This window comes from Exophiala aquamarina (genome assembly GCF_000709125.1).
Source record: "Exophiala aquamarina CBS 119918 chromosome Unknown aczIA-supercont1.41, whole genome shotgun sequence".
Lineage (NCBI taxonomy): Eukaryota > Fungi > Ascomycota > Eurotiomycetes > Chaetothyriales > Herpotrichiellaceae > Exophiala > Exophiala aquamarina.
Genome location: NW_013550547.1, coordinates 6,651 through 28,062, shown reverse-complemented (window position 1 = coordinate 28,062; position 21,412 = coordinate 6,651). Strand labels below are relative to the sequence as shown.

The 21,412-nt window shown below is 53.1% G+C and overlaps 8 protein-coding genes across 8 annotated transcripts; 5 read left to right on the top strand and 3 right to left on the bottom strand.

Annotated features, from left to right (window-relative positions):
• Positions 1–700: 700 nt before the first annotated feature.
• On the bottom strand, positions 701–2,477 carry A1O9_13006 (uncharacterized protein; the record flags this gene model as incomplete). The annotated part of the gene is made up of 4 exons (XM_013398080.1): positions 701–1,531; positions 1,603–1,814; positions 1,861–2,264; positions 2,317–2,477. 4 exons carry the CDS (start codon positions 2,475–2,477, stop codon positions 701–703), a joined length of 1,608 nt encoding a protein of 535 aa, XP_013253534.1.
• An 840-nt stretch (positions 2,478–3,317) lies between these two features.
• Positions 3,318–4,444, top strand: A1O9_13005 (uncharacterized protein; the record flags this gene model as incomplete). The annotated part of the gene is made up of 3 exons (XM_013398079.1): positions 3,318–3,637; positions 3,767–4,130; positions 4,193–4,444. The coding sequence occupies 3 exons, from the start codon at positions 3,318–3,320 to the stop codon at positions 4,442–4,444; spliced, it is 936 nt and encodes a 311-aa protein (XP_013253533.1).
• Positions 4,445–5,062: 618 nt separating this feature from the next.
• On the top strand, positions 5,063–5,218 carry A1O9_13004 (uncharacterized protein; the record flags this gene model as incomplete). Its single annotated transcript, XM_013398078.1, has 1 exon — positions 5,063–5,218. One exon carries the CDS (start codon positions 5,063–5,065, stop codon positions 5,216–5,218), a length of 156 nt encoding a protein of 51 aa, XP_013253532.1.
• A 2,175-nt stretch (positions 5,219–7,393) lies between these two features.
• A1O9_13003 (uncharacterized protein) lies at positions 7,394–9,086 on the top strand (the record flags this gene model as incomplete). The annotated part of the gene is made up of 3 exons (XM_013398077.1): positions 7,394–7,737; positions 7,792–8,867; positions 8,920–9,086. 3 exons carry the CDS (start codon positions 7,394–7,396, stop codon positions 9,084–9,086), a joined length of 1,587 nt encoding a protein of 528 aa, XP_013253531.1.
• An 836-nt stretch (positions 9,087–9,922) lies between these two features.
• A1O9_13002 (uncharacterized protein) lies at positions 9,923–11,308 on the top strand (the record flags this gene model as incomplete). Its single annotated transcript, XM_013398076.1, has 1 exon — positions 9,923–11,308. The coding sequence occupies one exon, from the start codon at positions 9,923–9,925 to the stop codon at positions 11,306–11,308; it is 1,386 nt and encodes a 461-aa protein (XP_013253530.1).
• A 3,439-nt stretch (positions 11,309–14,747) lies between these two features.
• Positions 14,748–17,144, top strand: A1O9_13001 (uncharacterized protein; the record flags this gene model as incomplete). Its single annotated transcript, XM_013398075.1, has 1 exon — positions 14,748–17,144. The coding sequence occupies one exon, from the start codon at positions 14,748–14,750 to the stop codon at positions 17,142–17,144; it is 2,397 nt and encodes a 798-aa protein (XP_013253529.1).
• Positions 17,145–19,691: 2,547 nt separating this feature from the next.
• A1O9_13000 (uncharacterized protein) lies at positions 19,692–20,180 on the bottom strand (the record flags this gene model as incomplete). Its single annotated transcript, XM_013398074.1, has 1 exon — positions 19,692–20,180. One exon carries the CDS (start codon positions 20,178–20,180, stop codon positions 19,692–19,694), a length of 489 nt encoding a protein of 162 aa, XP_013253528.1.
• A 9-nt stretch (positions 20,181–20,189) lies between these two features.
• A1O9_12999 (uncharacterized protein) lies at positions 20,190–20,826 on the bottom strand (the record flags this gene model as incomplete). Its single annotated transcript, XM_013398073.1, has 2 exons — positions 20,190–20,349; positions 20,444–20,826. Coding segments are annotated over 2 exons (543 nt in total), but the record flags the coding sequence as incomplete, so codon positions are not given.
• Positions 20,827–21,412: the final 586 nt, after the last annotated feature.

The following is a 21,412-nucleotide window of genomic DNA, read 5'->3' as shown; positions in this document are numbered from 1 at the left end:
CACACTCAAAATAACTAAGGACCACTTTTTGTCCCACTGGTTGCCTAGCGCGGCTTGTCAGTGCCGCCAATCGATAAGGAATATTTTCTGTCCCTCTTGACTTACGGTACGTTACGAGCACGCTTGACTTAAATAGGATAGCGTGAGTGTGTATTTAGCGCAGCAATAATTTGTGCATTTGCCTCTAACACTTTGTACTAAAGAAGCTTCTAGAATCTCCAAGCAGCATCATCCGGGTGGTCATGAGAAGGTGGTGCAGATGCTGCTCGACAAGGTGCAGACGTCCATGCTCAAGGAGGACAGACGTTCCCCTAAGAGCAATGGTCGCCTAGGCGCGAGCCTCGTAGACCAAGTCGATCCTGGACTTCGGCTATTCTGTGTTATGTGCGGCTAGGCTTTTCTTGATACCTCATTTAAGGTTTGTGGCGGCACCACCTAAATTACCAGAAACGATCCCCAGGAGGTCAAATGCAAGTTTGGCCAGTGGAAAAACATAGGTTATTATTCTGGTTGCATTCCAAGTATGGTGGGGAACTGCCTGGTTCTTGTACCCTAACCCCCTAGCGATTCAAGCTATATTGTTACATAAACTACTATCCAAGCAAATAGTCAGCCAGATGCCAGTGGTATCCAAAGATTTAATGCTTCATCACCAATGGCTATTCCATTCTCAGGGTACTTTTCCCATAGGATACCAAGGTCATGAGGTATGAATTGTAATCCTGATTCCCTTGCTATTCGGTCGATATAATGGTGTTACTCCATCACCAATAATCTCTAGATCCTCATAGGTTGTGTTAAAAAGCTCTAGCCAGCCTTTGTCTGTCGGAAAGCGGACAGCTCTGCTACCATATATACTAAACACGGCCGCCACGGTGAGGTACAGCTCCGCGTATGCCAGGTTGATGCCCACGCAGGCTCTTGTGCCACGAGAGAAAGGTACAAGATACTTTTCTAGACTCAGGTTATCGATCCATCGTTGCGGACGGAACTCCATTGGATTTTCAAAGTATGTCGCTGAATGGTGAATCAGCAAGCCGGTCATGGACAGAGGGATACCAGGACCCAGGACATATCGCTTCTCGGTTTCTGTTTTGCCGTTGGCATCCGGGACTTTGGCAGTGTAGACTAGCGTCTCTTCCGTTGCAATGCGCTGCAACCGTGTGCTAATCCCACTACTAAGACGGAGGCCTTCTTTGATGACAGCCGTGAGATATGGAAGTTGCTCCAGCTTTGCTATTTCCGGCAGATCTGTCGGGCGTGGAAAGACCTCCGCCAGCTCATTTTTCAGTTTCTCCAGTTCCATCGGTTGTTCCAGCAGATAATACGTTATTTCTGAGAGCGCAGCCGCGGTCGTTAATGTGCCGGCAATGACTGTCACCTGTCCGTCTTGCCAGAGACGGTCAGGTGACTTTTCCTGCTCGGGTAGATCGCCCTGCAAGATCTCATGGAAGATGGTCGTTTGTGAGCTATATTTACTGCCGGACTCGCCACGATGCGAGTAAATCTCAGAAACATGCTGGATGATATCCTATTCATTGTATTAACGACACAATGTCATTGGATACTAAGAGTATAGTGTACACATCTGGGAGATTTTACCTTATTCAGTTTTATATAACTAGCCATCATAGGGTTGAAGGTAGTCTGCACCGAGTCCGGAAGCAATTTCATCACGGTTAGCACCCACGGCATTTGTTTGACGAAATGGCCCAGCTTGGCCCCTGCTTCACCAGCTTTTTTGAAGCTTGGATCAAAGTCGGGAGCCAGTAACCGATTATCACTGCGGGCAAACGCATACTCCATGACGACGTCTAAACTTGTTAATACGATGTTGGCGAAAGGAAGGAGACAACTGACCGTTCGTGAGCGCAGCGTAAGCCAACGACACTGTCATAGGCTCTCTGGAAGCTCCAAATTCATCAAAGCGCGCCAGCAGATTGTTCAAGCTAGACTCGATACGCGGTTGTAAGCTCCTCACTTTCGCCTTGGAGAAGTAGGGATTCAAGGCCGCCCTGCGCATGCGGTGAAGATTATGGTCGGGAGTTGCAAACGCCGCCTGAGGTAATCCACTCTGGTTTGTAAAAAACGTCCACTTGTTCCGTTTGCGCGTGGAGCCGGCGTACACGTGATCATAATAGTCGGCGTCCTGGATGTGAATTTCTTCCGGGTTGATGCGCACAATGGGACCATATTGCTGATGCAAGGCACGAATTTTCCAGATATATTGACCGCCGAGGATGACATCGTGGTAGAATTCGTACCTTAGACCATGAGTTGATATGATGTTCTATAAAATGTACGATCTAGCCTTACCAATACGTGAGCTTTGCCAATGTCGGCCCAGGGATCTCTGCTTGAGGACAAAGATATAACCGCCACGTCGATAGGACGAGAAAATATGTCACCGCCAACGAGGATCCTAAGGCGCACACCAATCCTGCGGGAGAGGCAACCAGTCCTTCTAGCCGGTCCATGGAGCTGGAGAACCTTTCGTTAGTCTCCTTGTTCGAATATAACGTCACCTGGAAGTTCGGAGATGACCTGAAGGAGTGAAAGGTCGAGAGATGGGGAATTCATTTATGAAGCAGAGAGGCTACCCGGAACGGAGACGGCCGCAGCCGCATGGATAAACCCCCCTTGAAAGAGACTGCATTAGGTCACGGACGGAAGCCACCAGTAAAATACCCCGCACAAGTCCACTAAGGCCAAACACCCGCCTTCCACGCGAGGCTATGGGCACTTTCACCGTCTTTCCTGGCCAACCCAAGGTCGTCCCGTACATTGGCGCAGACTGCCTCTTCACAGTTGAGTTTTCCCTCTACCTCTCCATATTCATGCGCCATATAGTTGAAGAATTTTAACCTCCCTGAATTCGTTATTGTCCCGATTTCGGTGGATCCTTCTCGAGGCCGCTTCTGACTTTGTTTGTGATTAAGGTCGCGACAGACACCCTAGCGTAGCCATTCCCATGGAGGCGCCCGACATGCACAACGATGTTGAGGCAAGTCGGCGCAGGGCAACTCGGTCAGCGCGAGTGTTAATGGGTGAGACAGGTCATTCAAGACGACAATGGTGATGACGACTCCGCCTATGGGGGCAGGTATAACACCTCCTAAGAATGTGTTCTCGCTGTGTCGGAGCTGACGAAGACACAGTGACGCATCTTCGATGACAACGACGCTCGCTTCGTCTGTGTGGAACTATGTGGATGTCTGCTCCCAGTCTAGATGATTAATACTAATATCAGTGTAGATATGAGGCTAGTTCCTTACAGGGTTGCAATATCACCTTCACAACCCACTAACTGGAATAGAATGGTCGAAGATACCAACATCTTAGCGAGCACCCCTACATATTTGTGCGATTATCGTGACACACCTTTGGACTACGCTGACCTGCTCCAGCCCAACGATGAACAAGAGCAGGACCGACTGGACATGCTTCACCATATATATCGGCTCGTGCTGGGCGGCAAGCTATACACAATTCCGCTTGTGAGCCCACAACGAGTACTGGATATTGGGACTGGCACGGGACTGTGGGCGTTACAGTTTGCGGAGTGGGGCCTCATATGCTATGCTAGATATTCTGTGCTGACGTGGTTCCAGCGAGTTTCCCGGGGCAGAAGTAATAGGTGAGTCCTCTACTGTGTATCTTGAACGAACCCTCGACTGACGGCGATGTTCAGGGGTTGACATCAGTCCTATTCAACCTCAGTGGTAATCTGGTCCGATGTTATTGGCGATTTGTCTGACCCTAGTAGGACAGCGCCGAATTGTCGCTTCATTATCGATGACCTCGAGCAAAACTGGGCTTACCCCACCGGCAAAAGTTTCAACTATATCCACCAGCGCAGTTTGTCCGGCAGCATCGGAGACTGGACAAGGTTATACAAGCAGGCACTGGCTAACCTTCAGCCCAATGGCTGGCTTGAGATTCAAGAATTCGAAGTCTGGTTCTACTCACAGAAGCCCGGGGGCTTACCGAAAGACTCGGCTATCACTAAATGGCAGAATTTGATCGATGAGGGGAGCCTCCAACTTGGACGGCGCCTCAATTATGCATGTTGTTTCAAAAATCATCTCGAAGAGGCTGGGTTTGTGGATATTCAGACGCAGGTCTTCAAGGTAAGACTCGCCATTCCAAATTCCATTACAGTTTTCCCGGATAGCTCAGTCAGATCTTGCAGGCTCCGATAGGCGCATGGCCTAAAGACCGCAAACTTCGTGATATAGGGATATTTCTCCAAGCACAAATGAGCCGAGCCCTCGAAGCTGTCACACTCGGATATTTCACCCGTGCCCTTGGCTGGTCGGAACTTGAAACTAAGGTCTTTCTCGCTCAGGTGAGGAACGAGTTTAATGATCGATCACAACATCTTTACACGTTTTGCTGGTTTGTTTCAGGCAGGAGACCTATGGATACTAGCAATATCATCTAGAATAACTATCGATCGAGTAGCATCTCCACCTTCTCGCCACTATGGTATGATGCCGCTTGGAGAGCATTGCCATAGTGTCCTCGTGCATTGACGTCTGCTCCCTTCTTGAGGAGCATCCGCACTATTTTGTCGTGGCCAGACTGGCCGGCCCATATTAGAAGATCTTTCATGTATGCCGGCCGCCGCCATTGCTGCATACCCTTGCCACTCCTTATTTCTTATGCGAGTCCGAGTAGTCGCATATACCACGAATACCCAGCCAGGGAAAGCGATTCATCAGCCCCGCCGCCTCCATTTCAAAACACAAAACGTCCTTTTCCGCTCCGAGTTTAGCCCGAGCTGTGGCGTCCTTCATCAACTGATTCGCCGAAGCAATCGGGCCGTGGGCAATTGCTCGGACCCTTCACCTGTCCTTTAGCGAGTTCCTCTTGAGCGACAAACTTCCACATCAACCTTTCGGAGTGGACGGCCGTACTACGCATCGAATGCTGCTGACGAAATGTCTGAAATTGCTGTCGGGACCCGACGGCCTGTAAGAGAACCTATGCGACCTTAAGTATCCAGGTCAGCCCAGAGGCTTCTCCCCCGACGGCTCGCTGCTGGCCTCTGGATCAGACGATGAGACCGTCGGGCTGTGGGACGCGAGCACGGGCCAAGAACTCCACAAATTCGAGGATATATCGTCTATCACAAAAATCAAATTTACAATCGGCAATAAGACTTTACTCACTAATCGAGGAGCTCTATCCATCGACGATCGAATACTTCTGGTAAGGCTATTAAGTCTGTAGCCGATGAAACCATTGTGATCAAGAATGAGTGGATTCGACGAGGCGAACGTAATCTCCTCTGGCTTCCACAGGAGTATCGTACATAGTTGTTCAGCATTCAACGGCGATACGATTGCAATTGGTCTGAATTCTGGCCAAGTCAGATTTATCCAGATTGATAGATAATTCTTGAATGTCTATCGCTTGAGCCGTCGGCATGTGACCTTTTCATTTTAGCGTTTTTGTACCTCTTGGCAGGAATAGGCCGTATACAACCAGATTTCCGAGAAAGACCCTATGTTTTTGAGTCTAGTAATTAAGAAATGGTTAAGCAATGCCTTATTCAAGTTTATAATGATAATAATTGTGCGTTGTTGAGATATGCTTGCCGTTAGGGAACATTACAAAAAGGCTAAAATGAAAAGGTCACATGCTAACGGCTCAGGGGATAAACTACTGTAATACGGTACAATCATATTTTCTATTACCTTGACCTCCGAGGGTCTGGGGAAATGCATCATATATACCCCACGCCGAGATTCTAGAAGTTTCTTTACTGCAAAGTGTTAGGGGCACGGTCTACCACGTGTCTATGTATACTACACCTAGGAAGGTATAGCAGACAACCGGAGACTTCCTTGCCACTGTCTCGTTTGTTGTCGAGGCACCACGTAGCGTGACCGACAATGTTGGTTGCGGAGATGCGATGGTAGCCGGACAAGCTAGGCATAAATTGTTGCCGCATTAAATATTCGCCCACACTATCCTCTTTAAGTCAAGCGTGTTCGTATCGTACCGTAAGTTAAGAAAGAGGGGCAGAAAACGCGAAGTGAAGCAGCAATTAAAAACGTGTGTAGTAATGGCACCCAGAGTCCTGTCCGTCTTGCAGGTTTTCCCCGTGTGTATATCCGGAGGACCTTGTTCGAAGATACTGTACTCGTCACACCAGGTAAAAGTGCATCCCGTCTTTGCGTTAAACACCCTATGTTGTCTTTTAGTTTGTTTTTCTCAACTCTTGCTGCCAGCCAAAATCTGTATCACTGCATCGCTGAATGTGAGTGCTGCCATAAACTACTTCTCGCGCGCAGAGTCGAGGCCAAACTAAGGATTCAACCGATGAGGCTTGCAGCACATGGGGGAGTACTCCAGAATATGTTGAGAATATATCTCCAATAGGTTCCTATCACCATCGACGATGGCGTGTCCGCCGAGATGTGGGGGTTAGCATGAGCATTGTAAAGGAGCTGCGCCAGACCGTTGACGTGATACAGTAGTCGAAAAGATTGAATGGGCCTTACTCGGGTCAGAGCATGACACTTTGACGGGATCATGGAGGGGCATCCGTATCAATGGTTTCGGATTCTGTTTGGAAATCACAAAAATAGCAATTTTGGTGCTCGAAACTTGTGCAATTTAGAGAGCTTATACACACGACTGAAAAGGTAAGAAATGCCACCTATGTAACCCCTATTATCCGGGGGCGCCAAGACCTAGAAAAATAACTTAAAACAGGGTCATATTGCCGATAATTAGATTCCGATCAAAAATGACCGAATCGAAAACCGGTTACTGTAGTCTCAAATTTCTAATTGAGCAGTCGGGGGGCCATTCAGTACGTCGAACGTCGTCTTATTGGCCACAGATCCTTTGTCCCAAGCATCGACCTCTCTCTTGATTTCTCTGTGAGTGGCTCCAGTTACATACCCACTGGGCAAGGGGCTCCAGCTGTGATCACTGTGTCGGGTCCCGTACAGTACTACCGTCGCGCGCCTTCTCATCATGCATAACAGAGTTATTACCTTATAGCTTTTCATCCCCATTGCCCAATGGGCCGAAAAGATGCATCGGCTCCTCGACTCTGATCGTTTTGATGTCTATTTCCAAATCGTTGGTTGTGTTCTAGAAAGCGTCGTGCCCCCTACGAGGGGCTAGTAGAGCCTATCTGTTCACTGGACCTATGTACATAGTATGCGCGGAGTACTGCCACGTCCCTGATTGGTCCATATCCATCGAGGAGCGATTGGTCGTCCTGTTGGGCTGTTGGAACCCTCCATAGCCTCATGATCCACCGGATCATATATATACCATGGTCCCTTTCTTTCCGAGAGGAGGGAGCTGAGGGGAGACTCGGGAACACTGAGGTCACCGGACCTCTCAATGCCACTCCGCCCAGAGCACGATGGATCTCCTGGACCGCTGGGGCTCGACTTCTCCCGTGTTCATTGGGGCGCTTCTCTTGGTGGTATTGACATTGGGCTTGGTAGTCCATGGTGGCCTGTCCTCGCCATTGGCGAAGATACCCGCCGGCCATGTCACCGCCCATTTCTCTTACTTGTGGATCCTCTGCATTCGGTGGCAGGATCGGGAGCACCCGACACTCCTCAGACTGCACCGCAAATATGGGCCCATCCTCCGCTTGGGCCCAAACGAGATCAGCGTCAATTCGAGGGAAGGTTTGCACAAGATCTACACGCGAGGGTTTCCCATCGATCCATCTTACGTGCGGCGATACTCTTTCTACCGGTAGGGCCATCCCGTGAGGTTGAGATGTATTGACCCATGACCGAACCCTGGTAGAACTCCCAACCTATTCTCGACGACGAGCAGTACCGACCACTCCCAGCGGAGGCGAGGTGTGCAAAGGGTCTTCGCGAAACAAACCGTCGTGGACTGCCCGTCCCGACGGGAGACGATGAGGATCCTGCTCGGCAGACGCCTCCTGCCCCTCTTGGACAAGGACTATCCTTTGGACGTGTGCGCGGTGAGTGAGGCCTTTTGCATGGATGCGTTCACCTCGTACCAGTTCGGGCTCTCATCCGGCACGAACTTCCTCAGTGACCTGGCGGCCTGGGCGAGATACCTGGACCAATTCTTCTGCAGCCGGCGGCGCTATCTCTTCCTAGAGAACGAGGTGCCCGCCCTGCTGCCGCTCCTAGCCCGACTCGGCATTGGCTTTCCCACCAGGCAAATCAATGCAGCGACGGCGGAGCTGGAGCGCTGGAACCTCAGAATGTGCGACCAGGCTGAGTTATTGCTGTCAGGCCAGGACGACGTGGATGCCGTCAACCAGCCCATCGTATACCGCCAGCAACGAGAGGCGACGCGGCCGGGGCTTCCGGGGAACACCCGGCAATTCGAGGTCGCGAGCAACATGCTAGACTACACCATCGCCGTGCACGAAGACAGCGGTGCCATCTTGACTGAATGCCACCGCCGATTGGCGGAAGACCCGGCGCTGCAGGTCCTCCTCCACCGAGAACTAATGACACTCAATCCACCGGTCGTGTACTCGGCGGGGTTGGACCAACTCGAGTTGCCCTCCTTCGATCAGGTCGACGCTCTCTCATTGTTGGACGCCCTCATTGTGGAGACCCTTCGTCTGCGCGTACCGCCACCCCACGTCCGTCTGCAGCCACGTCTCACCCCTTCCCCGTCGTGTACACTGAGCGGCCACCCTCTCCCACCCGGGGTCCACGTACAATGTGACCCGTACGTATTTCACCGGGACCTGGAGGTGTACCCCGAGCCCGAGGCATGGAAACCAGACCGGTGGCGGGAACCCGACCCCGAGAAGTTGAAAAGGATGAGGGCTTCCTTTTGGCCATTCGGGCGAGGGGAGAGAGTGTGCATCGGCCAGCACGTCGCGATCCATTGTGAGCCACGGTATAGAACCCCGGTCGAGAAACCACTAACGACGTCCCGCAGTCATAAAGCTGGCTCTTGCCGCCATCTACACAAACTACCGGAGCGTCGTTTCCAACGCCCACGGTTACTCTGGCACAGCTTCGACATTTCCAGGAAAGCGTACACCGCCGGTCTCTTTCGTTCGCTGGGATGCGGGCGAGGCCCTTACCCACGTCATCGCGTCCTGACCAACCAATGACTCTATGGATGCATCGAACCCACACCCACAACCCGACCCGTGAGACGTCGATACCTTCTCGAAGTTCGGGAGGAGATGTCCGATCTTGGCTCTTTCGAGCTGGATATCACGTGGACATTTATTTCCCTCGGTCAGACCGCACGGGCAGCCGCCCTTTGACCACTCCCTACCACCGAGCAGTCTCGGTTGGACGCGTAGGAGGTCGGATACAAGCCACATGGCACGCCGCCGTTCTGAGTGCCTATAAAGCTGATCACGATGCCCACACCTCCGAGTCTCTCGACCTTCAAACGCCTGACCTACTTGCAGCTACCAGCCGTCGACCTGGACTTGACCTTGCCACGGGCAAATGAACCTCACTACCCAAAGCAGGCACGGATCATCCCTTAGATCGGGATCCCCAGCGACTGTTCCACCCTTCTTCTGCCCCGGGTCACCACTTACGGCGATTCTCAAAAGTTCGCTGGGAACGTTTGACGTAAACAACGACCTCCGGCTGTCGCCCCATCTCCGTTTGCACCACCACCAGCGCGTGCACGAACATTGACCCCGTCGCTTTTCGCTTCCGAAAAGTTGACACCTCCCCTTCAATCGGCCATTCTTTTGGTACCACGTATAGTAATCTCGAATCGTCAATTCGATAAATCTGCGCTCCCCGGAAGAAGGAACCTCTACCAGTCATTGTGCTTGTGTATCGCCTGTCCCTTGCCGGCTTGACTTAAAATCTTCAACTCAACTCTGTTCCTGGCGTCACATCTCAGCAACCTGTCAACCTTGGGCGTGCGTCTGCCCGGGTCTGAACATTTTCATTCCACACGCATCACCATGTCGACTACGGGAGTTGCACTTCAACCGACCTTCTATGGTCATGTCTCCACGACTCAGGATGCTCTGATTCTGTTCGAGGCCTGCTTGCAAGGCCGTCTTTCGCATGTTCCCCGCCGACTACATGATCGGGAACGCAGCAGTCTGATCCGGAGCGGCTGTATCTTCATCTACGAAGAGAATGCATCTGGCATCAAGAGGTGGACAGATGGCGTTACGTGGAGTCCGAGTCGCACCCTTGGCAACTTCTTGGTCTATCGCGAACTCAACAAATGCTTCCCACCCTGCGGGAAGAAGCGAACCATGAAAAGGCAACCAAGACGATCGAGCCCTGGTGAGCCCTACGCACGGCCTGACGCGGGGTCCTTCTCAGATTGCGGCAGTCAGTCTTCGCCCTATGGCGCAGAACGAGCAGCAACTGAAGTTGAGAGACAACTCATTGGCTCGCTCATCGACTCGTATGGATTCAAACAGGATGGTTTGGTCAAAAAGGCCATGAGTGTCACGGTACAAGGAGAGACATATCGTCTCGTCAGCTACTATAACGTCAATGATGTCATCCAAAACAATCTACAAACTCCTTCGCAAACCGATAATCTGCAGTACATTCGTCCTCGACGAGAACTTACATCCAAGCAGAGCTTCCGATCTCTGACCGAGGGTGTGGGCGAGGTTGACGCAGCTCCCACCGCGGATGGTTATCTAGTAGACCATCCGCACTACATTCAAGATCATCACCAGCAACCGTATTATATACCTCTAAACTATCCGTCTATGAATCAGCAAGAACCCCTGCGCGGAGCGCCGTACTCTTTGGACGTGCTTTTCACCAGTGGCTCTTACATCGAGTCACTAGTCCCGGCCTCAAGGATTCATACACCTCGCAACGACTATGGCCAGTATGATCAATCCACGTACCACAGAAACTATGATTCATTGAACAACTCGATTCCCCCTATACCAACGACGATACGGTCTGTAGTGCCTGACAGGTGTCAAATTCAATTGGGCATGTATCCTGCTATGAACATGCAACGCTCTGTTAACAATCTCAGCCACACGTCAATAGTTTCGAGAAGCAGAGTTCCCCACCCAGCAAATCATGATCCCGTCAAACCCAGCCATACAGCCATGGACCGGTCTCGCCAGAGTCCGTCCTTTCCCGGTCAGGCCAAATACGAGGATCGATGGGACGTCCAGCTCCCGACAACGAATGAGAATCTCCTATCCAATCAGCAACTGTCCCATCTCTATGGCTCAACGCCAGGTTATTATCCGAATAGTGCTGGAAAATCCGTGGGGTCATCGCAATATTCTCAATCGGGACAACTAGGACAGTGGCAAGGGACAAGAACCATCAGTTCTACACGGCAGTACTCCGGATGACAGCCGGGGTGACGTGAGAAACATCAAGCGAACCGTCAATGGATATCTGGGCCGGTGAAATTGTAACTTCGCCAAGGAGAAGGGCACGAACCGTGAAATAGAATACAGTATGTAATGATGGTGTCTATAAAAATCGAAGCGTGATGAACGGTGGCATTCATGGTTAATTTTCATGCAAGAGAGGAAAGCCCCACCAATACCTGCTGTGTAACGCCAAGGTCAAGGAGTAGACAGTGCTCTCGCTTCGCACACCCACGCTGTAGACAATCTATGACTGGTTCGGCATTTCCTTCAGCTGGGCACACCAAGGTGCAGTAAGTTAGTTCGCGCCTGCCGGGGACGGCAAAAGGCAGCGGTCGAGATGGACGAATCGAGCAGAAATTCCCTCGTACTGCCGTCGCCCCATTGCGCACGATCAAGGCCACTTCGTAACCACCGCTGTCGCAGTCCGATTTTCGACACCCCAGCTTCTCCGGTCTTTCGCCCGGCGGACTACCGTAATACTAGGTTCGATGCGTTCTAGATCACTTCCACAGTCGACCTCAATATAAAGTTCATCCGCCGCGGCGTCGTCGGATGAATCGTCGACTTGGCTCGTACGTGCCCAATAGGCCCCAGCTAGGGGAGTGTCGTCCGGACTAGGCTGCACCCATTCTGACGCACAGTCTCGTGGATCAACTTGAGGCTTACCCCGGTCCCTGGTGCGCTGCTTCATCGTCTGTGACCAGTGTCATGACCACTTCGACTTTCTGTTTCATTTCATCCAATTCCTTCCGACCAACCGCCTGCCTGGAAGTGCTGGCGTGCGGCCGCTGTACAGCATAACTCGATGGACTGGAGCCCTGGTCAATGCGGAGAAATTCCTGTTCGTCACCGGTGGGCTCTGGTCGCATGGTGCGGAGGGTCGGTTTTGCCGGCCTCGTAGGAAGTGTACGCCGGCCGACAGTCGAACGCTGAAACTCCGCAACGGGTTCCAATGCGGTCATTCGTCCCTGGAGAGTCTTGTGTCCTTCTAAAAATGTCCTCATTCAAGGTGAACAGGTCGTCTTGGACTTGACCATTATAATACACCACCTCGTGGTTCTCGTACCCCTTTCTCTTGGCCCCTGCATGTTTGGACAAAAGAGCGATCTTTTGGTTCCAAGCGGGGATCATATTGGCAAGATCGTCCAAGCGGGAGCGAGCAGAGATGAGTTCAGCCATGGGCGGAGGATGAGGAGACGACTTCTGGAGCTCGCGAGGACAAATAGAACAGGATGTACGAGGTGAGAGGGTGGCAAGGTATGGCAAATAACTGCTGCCCAGAGGCGCGGAGATCTTACATTAATTAGTCTACACCAGGATCAGCAGGGGACAGATCAGCACACGAGGAGTCACCGTTCGAAAGCATACGAACCTGGAGGCCCGCGTAATTAGTTCCCATTTGAGGTCAATCCCCAAGGAAGGGAAATTTGGTTGGCGAAAGCAATTTGACGATTGAGCACGGTCACAGGGCACCGACCCGGGGCCCTGCGCCGAGGGCATCCCGGACGGACAATCGCACAGCCCTGACCGATGCTAGGAGATTTAGGCATGAAGATCGACGCTGCTGGTGTCATGGCGGCGAGCATGATCTCACCCCGGAGCATGGGTTCTTTCGTACCTTTTTGGAGCCCAGCAATGTCCAAGACAACTGACGCAGGGTGACGGGGTCATCCCATTGGTCCCCTAGATCTTAGCGCGAGTACGGAGTATAATCTACGAACCACCCCTCTGAAATCTCCGGTCTTGTTCCTTTACCTCTTCTTCACCACGGCCTCGGGAATGCCACTGTCTTCGGGGATCAGCCACCCTCTCATACGTTGCACAGGGTGGTGTACAGAATCGTTTGATCTAGGGCGCGGCCTTCTTCAGGTAAAATGATAGCCAGCGCGTGATCTCATGCGTCGTCAATTCCTAGCACTGGTGCAATCCTCCTAGCCGCCACGGGGAAAAGCGTCCTGCGCAAGACCGTCTGATCGCCTGTGACGAATGTGACCGCGCCATCCTTGACCAAGGCAGGGGAGAACGGCAACCATGCATGACAAACATCCAATGCTTCCCCGCCTCGGTGAGTCTTTGCCTCGCACGTGTCATGGATGTGGGAGACACTTAGTGGCTGTGGGCGTCAACACGAGGAAACTGCTCTTCGTTCAGTGGGCCGCGTCGCCACAGATCCTAACGCCTCGGTTTAGGACCTCTCCGGTCGACTCACCGGGCTACACGAAATGATGTCCAAGGCCAGATCATCATCCCCCATGAGACGAATGTAGGGTCTACGAGATCCGCTCCGCACCGGGCGCGCAGTGTAGGGGTGGCCCCGAATTACTCTCGGAAAATCTCATTTTTCGGATATCTAGGCATTAGGTTTCCATCACGCCTCCCGTGGTTCCTGCAAATACCTGGCATGGCACCTACGGACGGCGTAGATTGGCGCGGCGGGACGCCTTCATTGTAGGACGCGTTGATCATGGAGCGGCCTATGAGGTATTCCGGGTTGAGCCTGGGTAGTCGCCGACTGGGCTCGGCTCAAGGAGGGAATTGACGTGAGCGCGTCATTTGCACGTTGCCTCGCGTGCAGAGTTATATCTCTCACGTGACCGTCTTGGTCGCGGCCTAGCGGCGGAGTTCCGTGGTAGAAGTTGACGAACACACTCCTCGATCGCGGCGTGTGATGCGCGAAGTCACCTTGACTGTAAGCAGTAGCACTCTCCGACTCGCGTTTCCTACACACGCAGGGTTGTGGACGCTTAGTGCCTCCGGATCGAAAGCCCCCACAAAACGGGGGTCGGAGATCGAAACCTCGGATGTTTTTATACGACATGTCACCTTGACATCTTTTCCCTCCTCTTTAGAAATTTGCATCTACCGCCTACAACCCACTTTCGACCACATTTCTAGACTGCTATCTGGCTCATCCGTCCTTGCATAATCCGGTACTTCTCCCCACTAGTTCATCCGTCGGATTCGGCGCCAACGGGCAGATTTGTTCCTGCCAGCAAGCTCCCCCAGTCAGCTCCTCCGTTCTAACTTCGCCGCCTCCCCCCCGGAGAAGTCCTTGCATCTTGATTTGATCTGAGGGAACTTTTTCACACCGAACCGCTCGACTCACTCTGCGCGCACAATGGAACAACCCCCAAGTTATCCTTACCCACATCTACCTCTTCCTAGCGCCCGAGAAATGGCAGGCTACCCTCTTCCGAATCCGGCGTACGGACGACTAGTGAGCGTCTCGGGTTCCACGAGATCTCCCGCGGACTCTCGAGATCCGTGCTATCAAACCGTTAGTAATCCCCACGAGGTTCGACACTGTCCTCCCTCCACTGCGGACTACCGACCGTGTCATGCGTATTCTGGGCCAGAGGGTCAGGCCAACGGGACTTCTCAACAAACCCTTCATGTAGTGACAGGTCATGAAATGATGCCTAGCCAGCCACCAACTCAGCCCGGGCTTTATGGCCCACCTTCAGCCGGACCGCCTCCGTCAACTCCTTGTTATTACGTCGAGGTTGATGGGGGTCAACGTCGTAAGCCTGTCAGAGCTGCTCAGGCTTGCGATTCGTGCCGGCAGCGGAAGGCGAAATGTGATGAAGGGCGGCCGGAATGTCAGCATTGCAAGGAGAACGGACTGAAATGCTCTTATCGGGAGATCCCACCGCAAAAATCCGAAAAGCTAGCTCTTGCAATCACAGCTCAGCTAGATGCCATTACCGACTCCGTCAAGCTGCTGACCGACAATTCGAGAGCTCAAGCTCAAAAAATTGATTCGATTCGGAACGCGCTTTCACGACTCCGGCCTGACGCGGTTGCTGTCCCAGAGAGCGGCAGTCCGGAGGATCGGAAGGAAGGCGTGGTACGAACTCCAAAGCGGAACAGCTCAAACCACACGACTCCATTTAGACGAGAGGATAGTTCAGATATGAGAGCCGCCTCCCATGTTGCTGCTCGGTCCGCCAATTCACCCCGCAACGGGGATCCGGAAACCTATGAGCTGTCCTTGCCCGCCAAACACACGACTGCAGCACAGTATCTCCTCCTCTGGCCATCGATTGCCGCCTTAGTTCCGCCTGGTATATCGACCTCATACGTCATGGACGAGGAACGACAAAGAGGCCTCCTGCGGCTCTACGGCTGCGGAGAAGGCGAAGACAAAGGTGACGGGCATGAGGGAGCGCCCAGTCCTTCCGGCAGCTCATCTTCGGATGGACGTCGGCTGGGTGAAGAGAGGACTCCATCTTCCCATGGCGTCTGGGGCGTTGGTCAGCTGCATGCTGCGAGGTGGTCGGATCAGAGCCATCCGGCCCGAGAGCACCCCGGTGGTGTCAGCCCTTACGGAGGTCTGATGCTGGACTCGGATGCCGTAGATCGATATTTCCGGAGTTTCATGGATCACATCCACATACTTCACCCATTTCTCGAACCCAAGGTGCTGCGAAGAATGATTCACACTTTCAAAAGGAATTACAGCTGGGATTACCGTGCGACACAACCAGCATCAGTCGTTGGCGCCAAGAGGAAACGGGAAACCACCGAATCACCAAGCTCGGTGGATGACCAAAATACTCCAGACCATCTGGGAAATCACACTATACCGATAGCGTACAATCCCGGTGTTGGCTTACCACTCATCGAGCATTCCATCACCAACGCAATCGTGTTGCTTGTCATCGCACTGGGCAAGGTCACAGCGCATCGGGATCCGCTACCAGGTCCCGCCGCAACCAGAGCCATGCAGACCGCAACACCTCACAATACCACGTATTCGGATCTGCCGATGCCGATGCCCACGTCCGCTCCAACTTCTCCTTTCAACAATCAAAGGAACTTGAACCGCCACAATCACATGTACGCTTCAAGCCCGACCAATCCTCAGGGGAAGAACATGGATATAATCCCTGGGTTGGCTTACTTTGCGAAGGCCTCAGATATCATTGGAGAACACCCAGGCGGCAGTGAAGTATCACATGTCCAAGCATATCTGCTGGCAGGCCTGTACATGGGACAGCTTGCCCGTATTATACCCAGCTACTTTTACATTCAAAGGGCCTGCATGGCCGCACAGATTCTGATTGAATCGACCCCGTATACCTCAAAGTCCATGAAGCCGGCCCGCCGAAATCTCGTCAATTTTGCATTCTGGTCATGCTTGCAACTGGAGAGCGACATTGCCGCGGAGGTTGAATTACCTCTCAGCGGCATTACTCGATACGAGAGCTCTCAGCACAAGGACATGCCAACATTGCTCACCCTGGACAGAATACCCGAGTGTAATATGGACCATGATATTCTGCGATACTACTCGTACCAAATCCAGCTCCGCTTAACGATGAATAGCATTCACGCGACGCTTTACCACTCTCAGAAAAGTCAGAACACGAGACCCAGCGATACAATGATGTTGGCCTTGGGCGAAAATTTGGAAGATTGGAGAAAGATGTTGAACGAGTGGGATTGGGACGATGGCGACCACGAGAGCCCCAATATCAACATCGCGCGTATGAGAGGGAAGTATTATGGGGCCAAGTACATCATCTGGCGGCCAGCCCTCCAATACGCACTTCTGCAGACGGCGCCGGGGAAGAGAGACCCGATCTCAGAACCGTCTTCTGGAAACGGAGAGAGTTCGGAGTTCACATCACCAGCAATGCGTGATGCGCATATTCCGAATCGCCCGTCCCAGGAGCTGCCGACAATCAGCAGCCAACTCCTGGAAGGGTCTCAGGTTTGCGTCGAGGCTGCAATTCGTAGCACTACGGTATTCGATAAAGTGCCACGACGACTGGTTACCACCAACATTTTCGGCACCGTCCATGCGTAAGTGCTTTTGGAAACTCGCCTCTTCACGAGCGGTTAACTAACAAAGTGTAGGCAATGGGGTAACATGCTTGTGTTGTATGCAACGTACACCTCCAGCCATCCCTCGCTCAGCTCCCTTGTGAATGTCGACACATTAAAGAGACTACATGATCGCACGGTTAGGATTTTGCGGGAAAACGAAATGATCTCGCCGGTACTAGCCAAGGACCTGAAAATCTTGGAGTACGTCCGCAGGAAAGTCTTTCCCCCGACGAGCTCATCATTCACTCCGGCCAGCACTACTTCGAGCCTTTCTAGTCGATGAGTAGACCCGTCTCGCCCTAGAGCCTCGAGGGCGTTTCCCCTCGTCACGCCCAGGTTGTTGGATGGCGAGATGTACTTCCATCAGCGCCGTGGATCACGTGTAGCTGTAGCTACAACCCGATCCGCCCACACAATGATGGAGTTCGGGGAGTTGTCACCACCGCACAGGAGGGCGGGGGGATCCCGCCGCCCACTGAACCGAGATGGTTGTGCCCTAGGCGAAGGGGAGTGTCGTGCACTCGGGGAGGGCCGAACGAGATGAGCTAGCTAAAAAAAAATGATGAACATTTATACTTTATGCGCACATTGGATTAGGTGTTGAGCGCAGGACCACCCAAGCTAGTGGGTCACGTGAAATGGTCGAGTGCGGTAGTAAGCCTGTTTGATGCGCGTCCCCATTGTCTGTCGCAGCGACATTTCGGTAGGGCGCCTGCGACTCAGCCTCCCCCGGCGAGCACAAGTTCTTTCTTCTCTCCATTCGAACGTCTAGGACCTCCCTAGGACGGGCCATCCACGCACCACGGTGAGGTCATGCTATCCTCAGCTATCATACACACCAGGAATGTCAATGCTGGCAAGAAACAAGAAATTAAGCAAATGGCGATAGGCGAAGCCTTAGCCTCCTCGAGAAAGGCATGGCCAACACTCGAGGATTACGTGCGTGGTGGCCGAAACGAGGCGATCCTCCGACGTTCGACTTCCTCTCTTGTCGTCTCCCATAGCTCCATGCATCCTTGGCTCCTCGACCCCTCGGCGTTGGACGAAAAGCTGCAAGGCAGGCAAAAGCACGGGGCGAAACACGGTAGCTCAAAAAAAGATATCGGACGCGACGTTCAATGGAAGAAGTCGTGCTACAGTATCTAGGAAGGCGATCACTGCATCTAAGGTCACGCGACGGTGGCACACGGTCAGTCCAATCTCATCCGAGTTTCCACCAGTGATAACCGTTATCGGTCGACCCACGACAAGATATCGGACCCAGTCTGGGCTCTGGGACCGTGGGACAGTATCGAGCCAAATGTGAGATAAAGTCAAATGGATATCCAACGCCAAAAAGGATGAGAGAGGCCGACGAAGCGACCCATGCACTTTGTTCTCATTGATCGCCCCCTCAGACGAGAGGGAAGGAAATGCAGGTACACCTTAGAGAATCCTGACCTATGAGAGTCGTCGAAGGATCGAACGTTTTTCAAGTCGCAGTATGGGCGAGTGACGCGGCACCTGTCTTGCTGGTGATGGCCTCACATCGCTCCAGCGCAACATTGACCACAGCACCCCTTAAGGTTCGACCCAATTTCACCGACGTCGTCCGCCCTTTGGGCCTCCCAGACGAGCGATCAACCTCCTGTCCCCGACCCTTCGTGCGGAATGAAGGGCGAGACCGAATTTCCTGTATTCTGGTCCCCCGAGTCCAGGGACATTCCAATCATAATCCAGACCGTTCGACCTGGGCGAATTTCGTGGACAACCCACGACCATCGACACAGATAATGCTCGAGGGTCAAATAGAACAGACCGACCCATGGTGCTCTGCTCTGACACGCCGGGCCGCCAGGTCTCACCCGATCTCCTTCCCTCCCCCCTCGACACTTGACCCACGGCGTCGCTCCACCCATGTGCTACTATCTGTCCTACCTGTACCGAGAATGTGGACACGTCATCCTCGGCCAGACACCGCTCCAGGCATCGCCTCCTTGTGCCATCCAAACGTCCAACGCGTCCGGCATCGTCGCTCCGCCCCTGTGTTGCCACAGCGGTCACTTCCCCGCCACCCCAGGTGCCAAGTCCGATGGCTCGAGGTGCCTCCAACGGCTAACCCACCCACTGAAGTCGTATTGGGTCGACGGGCCTTGTCGGTCCTGCGAAAGGAACCGCGACGAACGCATCTCGAGGTTTGTCTTGAGCATGATCACCGAGACGCTGTCACGTGAACCGCTGATGGCGGCGCCGCGCAAACGGCGATCATGCTCAACAAGATCGAGACGTTGCGGCAATGACGCTCAGGGTTTCCATCCAGCGTGGGAAAGTCCACCTCCGTCCGGGCAGGCCGACGCCGATGGGCCAATCTCAACCTTCGACAATGCCTCAGGATCAGCCCCCAATAGACGGCCTCGGTAGCAGGTTCGGTGGTAGTCCACTATCGGCGGCGACCAGCACCAGACGCTCGAGTTCGGTGGGGAGAACGGGGTCAGGCTATCTCGCGCGGATCTAAACTTGAGAGGGGCAATGTCTACATCGTACAGGGCTATCTATCTATTTGAGTATTGTGACTAGCGGGAAGAGAATCGATCTGTGAGGTTCTGGTATCGAAGGCTTTTCGTACAGCACCACAAATCCGCTGGACGAAACCTTCCACCTCCCCAAGCACGCCGCCCAGGGTCAGAGCCGCGTGTGGCAACCGTTTCATGACCACCACCTCGGCTTCGACGCCGTAATCCTCCATCTTGGCCGCGTACCTACGTCCATCACTTTGGAGGATGTCTACCTCGGCGACGACAATCAGAGCGGGCGGTAGCTTCTGAAATTGCTCGGGGGAAGCGAATAAAGGGGACACCTCCCAGTGCAAGGTATCGGCATTTTGGAGGTACAATTCACGATAAAACAGCATCTTCTCCGCCGATAGACCGGGTGCTTTCTCAAACTTCTTCCAGCAGTCATTTGTGGAGGTGGTCGCCGTGTTGTCCGTGATGGGAACGAGGAGGACCTGGAACAGAATCGGCCCCCATTCCTTCATGATCGCCTTATGCACCGCCACCGCAGCAATATTCGCCCCGGCAGATTGACCCCCTACTACCACCTTCGTCAAGTCTAGGTGCAGACCACAATCCTTCTGTGACTTCACCCACAGCAATGTTTCCAACGAATCCTCAATCGCCGCCGGATGAGGATGGGCGGGAGCGAGCCTGATTCGAGTAAAGGAAAGTCAACGGTGCGCGGTGAGGAAACCCCGTCTGAAACGGCGCGAGGTCAACCAGAGAGCGGCCGAGAGTGACCTACCTATATTCTGTCATAATTACTACGGCGTTTGCCTCCATACATAGCCTAGTACACAAAGGGTTTTCGCTGTCCAGATCTCCAAGCATCCAACCCCCGCCGTGGAAGTAGATCACCACGGGCCAGCCCGGTGGTGGCCGATCGCCGAACGGCACAAAGTACCGTATCTGGAGGGCAGAGCCCTGCGACTCCTTCCTTTCGACAGAGACATCTTTACACTTACTAACCGAAATAGGGGCGATATCCCAGTGAATAGGAGAAGGAGGCGGTACGGGCCTCGACGCTGTAGGTGGTCGACGGTGGATCGGTACCTGGTGTCTTATGTGCTCATTGTAGTGTTTCACATACTGGGGGGACAGTTGTGGTACGAGATGGGGATCGAGTGGATAGTCTTCGTCCATTTCTGCATCTGAAAATGAAAGCGTTGGCCCAGAATATGGTGAGAAGAACGTAATACGGGAGTGTCGGTAGCTCAGGTACAGTAGAACGCAGGTCTGTGCTCTTAAACTTCCCTGTCCGTGCCAAGACAGTCAAGTCCCCTCACTGGTTGGGGATCTACAACGGCTCGCCTGTGCGACCTCTTTATGAAGCTCGAAGCCCGCATTGTATCGGCTGGGTTGAAGAGCTTGTTGTGCATCGAACGAACGGATAGGATGCGACGACTTGCTTGATCGATGAGGTCGTTTAAATCAACATCTTCCCCGCGGTCATAAATTGGGATCGATCCTTTTCAAATTGTCCTAATATAGTGTAACTTAGGACATCCGAACTTTCGGGTGCGGTTCCCCCCCTCTTTCCCCCCACCACGCACACGTATAGATCCGTTGGCAATTGAGATTGAAGTCACCGAGGCCGGTGGCCCCCTTACCTAGGTTGGGCATCCATGCCCCCAATCGGCACGTGAATGCCCAGTGTCTACGTATATTGCTTCCCGTAGATCGTGCAAAATGTGCGCTCCTCATCTCCGAGTGC